Genomic DNA, 6,385 nt, shown 5'->3' with positions numbered 1-6,385 from the left:
ATTCGTTAAGTCGTGTCCGACTCTTTGTGACCCATGAACTGCAGCACGCCAGGCTTCCCTGTCCTTCACTATCAAAGAGCCCTGTCTTTTTCACTATCAAAGAGCCCTGTCTTTTTCGGCTACTGTTGTAAATCCCGTAGACTAGCTGATAAACAACAGAAAGTTGTTTCTTGTAGTCCTGGAGGCTGGGGAGTCCCAAGATCATCAGCAGGTGCCACGTCTGGTGAGTCATGTTTCCTGGTTCCTAGACTGCCTGCTGCTTCTCCCTGTCCTCGCAGCACGGGAGCCCATTCCTTCCTGGCCTGACCCCTCCCAGAGTGCCTGCCTCCTAGGATCATCACCACGTGCGGGGTGAAGTTTGAGGGCCCATAAACTGTCAGCCCATTGCAGTCCCTAAGTATACTCTGCATTATTTCAGTCTTTTGAAATAATTCGAGCTTTCCTAATAGCCCAGTACATGTTCTTTTTGTTATATGTTCGTTGGGCTCTTGAAAATAATATGTATCAGTGGGAATGCAGTGTTCCGTGTGTATCAGTTACATCAGGTTTGTCACTCATGTAATTCAGATTCCAGTAGCCACGTTGAGTAAAAGCAGAAGTAGGTGAAATTACCTGTAATATATTTTATTTTAACACACCCCAAATATTGTCATTTCAGTGTGTAATCAACATGATAAAACCTAATGCAATAGTTCACGTTCTTTTTTTCATGCTAAGTCTTTAAAATCCAGCATGTGTTTCAGGCTTGCAGCGCATCTCATTGTAGAGCCAGCCACATTTCAGGTACTTCATGGTTGCAGGTGACTACGTACCAGGGAGCCCAGTTCCAGGAGAGATGTGTCTTTAACGTCTCCCACTGGGATTATGAACTCGGCTGTTACTCCTTTTCTATTTCTGTCAGTTTTTATGTATTGATATTTTGAGGTTATGTTATTAGGTACATTCAAGTTTAGAATCCTCATCTTCTTGCTAGACTGAACTTGTATCAGTATGAGATGTTCTTTTTTATTGCTAGTAATGCTTCTTTCTTTAGACACTATTTGACAGTGATGTTGCCACGTCAGTTTTCTGTCCGTGTTAGCTTGGGTATCTTTTACCTTCACCTGTCTAAAAGACCTTCCATCTTAACATGTACCTCTGAATAGTGTATAGTTTTCACTGGAATCAGTTTGAGTATTGGCTCTGTTTATAATGTTGATATTTCAGTGTGTAGACACCATGTTGCTGTGTGATTTCTGTTTGTCCCACCTAGTCTGTGTTCTTTGCTCTTGCCTTCTTTTAGAAGTATGAAGTGTTTCTCTAGTTCTGTGCTCCTCTGTCAGGTTGTTGGGTGTACATTTGCAGACACAGCGTGTGTTTTACATTCAAGTCTAACTTAGTACTCTTACTGCCTCCCTGACACGACTGTTTCCTCCTTGTCACTGTCACACTTTAAACGGTTAGATATATTTTTGGCATTAACATCATTGTTTTGTAGAGTTAGTATTTACCCTCACAGTTACCTCATTGTTGGTCTTTACTTGTTTTTTATATTTCCATCAGAGACTACTTTTCTTTTTCCCAAAGCACTGCCTTAATATTTTTTTTTAGTTCATGTGTGTGGGTGATGAGTTGTCTCATTTCCATTTGCCCTCAAAGTCTCTATTTTGCTTTCACTTTCGAAGAGAGTTTTTGTTGGATGTAGAATTCCAGGTTGGTGGTTATTTGTTTTTCAGCATTTTACAGATGCCAGTCCATTATCTTCTGACTTCCTTGTTCTTGGAAAGTCAGCTCTCAGTGTTGTTGTGCCGTTAAAAGCCACACCCTTTTTCCTCTGAGTGCTTGAACATTTGCTTCTTGCCTTAGGCACCCACAGAGCTGCTGAAACCAATGTGTGGTTTTCATTTTTGACTCAATGGTCTGATTCTTGAACCAACTCTTACCACTGTCCCTGTCAGTCAGTTCAGTCGCTCCGTGTCTGACCCGTTGCAACCCCATGGGCTGCAGCACGCCAGGCTTCCCTGTCCATCACCAACTCCTGGAGCTTGCTCAAGCTCATGTCCATCGAGTCGGTGATGCCATCCAACCAGCTCATCCTCTGTCGTCCCCTTCTCCTCCTGCCTTCAGTCTTCCCCATCATCAGGTTCTTTTCCAATGAGTCAGCTCTTTGCATCAGGTGGCCAAAGTATTGGAGCTTCAGCATCAGTCTTTCCAGTGAATATTCAGGACTGATTTGCATTAGGATTGACTGACTGATTGGATCTCCTAGTAGTCCATGGGGCTTTCAAGAGTCTTCTCTGACTCCCCAGTTCAGAAGCATTGATTCTTTGGCATTCAGCCTTCTTCATGGGCCAACTCTCACATCCATACATGACTACTGGAAAAACCATAGCTTTGACTAGATGAACCTTTGTTTGGCAGAGTAATGTCTCTGCTTTTTAATATGCTGTCTAGATTTGTCATAGGTTTCCTTCCGAGGAGCAAGCATCTTTTAATTTCACCATCTGCAGTAATTTCGGAGCCCAAGAAAATAAAGTGTGTCACTGTTTCCACTGTTTCCCCATTTATTTGCCATGAAGTGATGGGGCTGGATGCTATGATCTTCATTTTTTGAATGTTGAGTTTTATGCCAGCTTTTTCACTCTCCCCTTTCACTTTCACTTTCACTAAGAGGCTCTTTAGTTTCAACCCCTGGAGGCATTTCTTATTCCCCTTTCTGTCTTTTCTCCACCACGAGGGTCCCCATTTATAGTTTTTAACAACATAGTTTAACAACAGATTCCTTCAATACATTCTATCCCTTTTCCCTCTTATATATATATTGTAACCGATCCGTCCTTCAGTTCACTGATCGTCTCTTCAGCTACGTCCAATCTGATGTTAAGCCCAGAGACTGAGTTCTTAAATTCAGTCACTGTTATTGTAAAGTTCTAGATTGGTTTTGATTCTCAGAAATTTTTCCTTTTGTCAAGTATATTTTTGAACAGGTGACATTTGCATCTGATACCTCTAGCATACCTCTGATACGCTGATATATATCTCATACCTCTGGATCTGGTTCAGTTCTTTTTCTCTTGGTCCTGTTTGTTGTTACACCCTCTTTTGCTTGTTTGGTTGCATGTTGGACATTATGTTTGGAAAACCCTAGAGGTTCTGAGTGATGCTGCGTTCTCCAGAGTTTCCTCTGACGCAGACCTCCAGTGGGGACAGAGCTGTCTGTTCACTCAGGGCCTGAGGGACTTGAGGCTTGGGGGTCCTTTTAAGCTCAGTCTCAGCAGCCTTCACCCACCTTCCCCCCCGACCCCAGGGAGGAGCTTTCCAGCGTCTCCAGTGTCTGGAAGCCTGGGGTGCCTCCCAGGGCCCCGCGTTCTCGGCAGGTCCTGAAGCCCACCGTCTCTCCTGAGCACCAGGAGGTGACTGATAGTCAGCGCTCAGCCGGTTTGGGCAGAGTGTTGGGTACGTTTTCTGATATCCGGACTGACTCGTCAGGCCTGCGCTTGACTTTTTGTCTCCACAGCCCAAGGAACCCTCCAGAGCTGTGTTAGCCAGCCCCCTCTGCTTGACTTTTTCCCTTCCTTTTCTTCACAGAGTCAGCTTTGCTCAGATGCCCCGAGGGAACGAGCGGCCCTCTCAGTCTCCAGCTCCCTCACTGAGCTTCGCTTGTGTTTGAAATCTTGGATTGTGGCTGCCTAAGGACCTCTTTTAAACCTTATTTAGCTTTTCTAGCTCTTGGTAGGCTGACCTACAAGATGCTTGCGTCTGTCACTGGAAGTGGAGACACCCTGGGGGGGGGGGTCTTCTGTCATCTGAAGCCACATGTAACAGTCACAATAATTGTCTTGATCAAGTTTATTTGATACCAGGGAAAACAAGAACCAGGGGTCCTTGCTTGGTACCCATGGTTGTGTTTCTGGTCAGAGTCCCCAGCTTGCCTGGGCTGTTTCAGTGCCACGTGAACTTGGGAAGGAGGTGGAGCAGGCGGCCCACGCGGCCTGGAGACAGAGGAGCCGGTCTCCCCTCTGCCCTTGCCCCTGGCGGCCCAGGGCAGGCCTTGCATTGCCGGGCTGCTGGTGGTGGAGGCCAAGGCTGAGGAGGGAGGGGTTACGTGACCTGTATTCTGTGACATGGTCACACGTGGGTTTTCTTTTTCAGTTTGAAAAAATGACTGCTTTTAGTCTTCCCTCCAGTTTCACTTTAAGGTGGAAAATGAAGATTTTATTCGTAAAGTTGAGCACAGTGACCTTACAGTCTTTTTGAAAGCAACAGTTGATGTTTTAAGAACACATCTCAGAGAACTCCAGTAGATAAAGCTAAAAAAAGAGAACGTGTTCAGGGTGAACTGCGGGCAGGACCCCAAACTGTACCCTGTCTCTCCCAGAGTGTGTAATTGCTGAGATGGGTGGATATAGGACCCAAAGCACCCTGGGGACCGAGGTCCTCAAATGACAGCAGAGGGCCGGGCTGAGCCAGGAGCAAGTGGCCTGTGCCCTGGCGAGTGGAGAACCGCGAGGGTGGGAGTGGAGCCAGGAGAGGGGTGGGAGACTCAGGCGGGGTCTGGGAGGTGCTGGCTGTCGCGGCTCGAGGCAGGGACACCCCTGAACCTCCACCATGCAGTCCCCACGGGGCAGAGTCGTCTGGCAGCCGAGGGTCGAAGTAAAGAGGGCGAGTTCACAGCAGGTTGAATGAACCCCTGTACCCACTGTGGGTTCATTTTAAGTGCCTGGAGTGAGGTTGGTCAAGCCCTTGCTGAGCTCGAGTGAGGGAGTCTGACAGGGAGGACCGAGCTCAGGGTGAGAGTGAGGGGCAGCTAGCGTGGTGAGTCCTTCTCAGCTGAGTGGGTTCTGGGGACGCCCTTGAGTTCAGGGCTGCCCTTTCAGTAGCCTCACTGGAGGCTTGTTTGGGGGGTAGAGGGGGCAGAAGCCCACTTAGAAGACGTGCTCATTCCCAGGGGTGGTGGTTTCTGAAGGAGTTTATACTGGTTGGTTCGACTGTGACCCAGTACCTTGCAGGGTCGTGTTTGACAGGGGGCCTGAGCTGTGGGCACAGCCTGCCTTCTCCTGCACTCCGCACTCAATTGTTGACTTTTTGGCAGCCCCTCCCCCCTCTCTGCACCCTTGACAGTGGACCTGAGCCCAGCCCCCCTGTTGCCACGGAGCCCCTTGTGACCGAGTGGGTTCCAGTTCTGGGCTCCTGGGAGATGTGCTGGAGGCGGAGCCTTCATGCCATTTGGTGGTCATAGTGTGAGAGCAGTGGTCATAGTGTGAGAACGGTGTGTGTGAGAGTGGTGTGTGAGAGCAGTGTGTGTGAGAGTGGTGGTCGTAGTGTGAGATTGGTGGTGATAGCTCGGTAGCCGAGGTATCCTACCGTGAAACAGCGGTTGCCCCCGAGTCGGGGGCTGCCCCTATCCGCGAGGATGGGTCGCAGAAGGGCCCGCCTTTGGGCGTTATTCCAGCGCTGCAACCCCAAGGCAAAGGCGAAGACTAGGAAGGACTTGGCCTCGGCCCACGTCCTGGAAGCAGAGCGGCCTGAGGTGAGAGCAGCCGGGGGCTGGGCCCGTCAGATTGGCCCTCACCCGGCGAAGCATTGGGGTTGTGTTTCATTTTGTTAGCATGGTTGTGGGCCCTGCCGGCCAGGGCATTCTGGCCTTAGTGGGCAGGATCGACCCCAGCAGGTTTACCTTGTAAGAGGTTGTGCAGTTGCTGCATGGAGGATGGGCGGGGGCCCCACAAGAAGGGAAACACTGGCTGGAGAAGTCACTGGGGCACATGGACTGAGCTATAGAGTCAGTCCTTGAAGCAGAAAGGGTAAGGCCCTTAATGTCTCCCTTCTTGCAAAGAAAGGATATACGGGCTGGAGGAATCTCTGGGGCATGAGGATCGAGCTAGAGAGTCAGTCCTTGAAGCAGAACAGCTAAGCCCGTTAATGTCTCCCATGTTACAAAGCACAGACCAGTGTGTCCAGTATTTTAATGACAGGTACCTACTGCTTACGTGTATGACATACACCCTCATAGCTACACATGTCTACTGCATGCCTCTTACAAGTGCTGGGCACTGTTCTGGGTGCTGAACACTCAGTATGTAGTAGGGGATACGTAGCCCAGGATTTTTTTAATTTCTGCAAAGAAAAATAGAAGAACGAAAGACTCCGTGGGGTTCAGTTTGAGCAAGTTCACCACGTGGATGGCCCCGCATGCACGCAAATTGTGGTAAAGTACATATAACATAAATTTAACATTTTAACCGGTTGATTGAATGACTGGGTGGCTTCTGTGGAGTCAGGCTAACAGATGGCTTTGAGGTGGCATCCGCCTTTTTCCCAGAGGAACACTCCAAAGCCTCGTGGCCTTGTAGACCTTCTTTTTTTTCTTCACTTTCCCCAGTGGCTCCAGGTCTGTGTGTCGTTT

General features: G+C 48.7%; 1 protein-coding gene across 11 annotated transcripts in view; it reads left to right on the top strand.

Annotated features, from left to right (window-relative positions):
• Positions 1–5,086: 5,086 nt before the first annotated feature.
• Positions 5,087–6,385, top strand: part of LOC109578038 (liprin-alpha-1-like) — a 392,515-nt gene continuing 391,216 nt past the window's right edge. For all 11 annotated transcript variants that reach the window (XR_011565626.1, XM_070785522.1, XM_070785526.1 and 8 more), the window contains exon 1: positions 5,087–5,509. Coding sequence is in view for 10 of the 11 variants with exons in the window: in XM_070785522.1 (XP_070641623.1) it covers positions 5,393–5,509 (117 nt within the window). In the remaining variant the exon portion in view is untranslated. The remainder of the gene's footprint in view (positions 5,510–6,385) is intronic.

This window comes from Bos indicus, unplaced genomic scaffold (assembly GCF_029378745.1).
Source record: "Bos indicus isolate NIAB-ARS_2022 breed Sahiwal x Tharparkar unplaced genomic scaffold, NIAB-ARS_B.indTharparkar_mat_pri_1.0 scaffold_70, whole genome shotgun sequence".
NCBI classification, from domain to species: Eukaryota; Metazoa; Chordata; class Mammalia; order Artiodactyla; family Bovidae; genus Bos; species Bos indicus.
The sequence above is the reverse complement of the archived record's forward strand: the minus strand, read 5'-3'. Positions and strand labels throughout refer to the sequence as shown.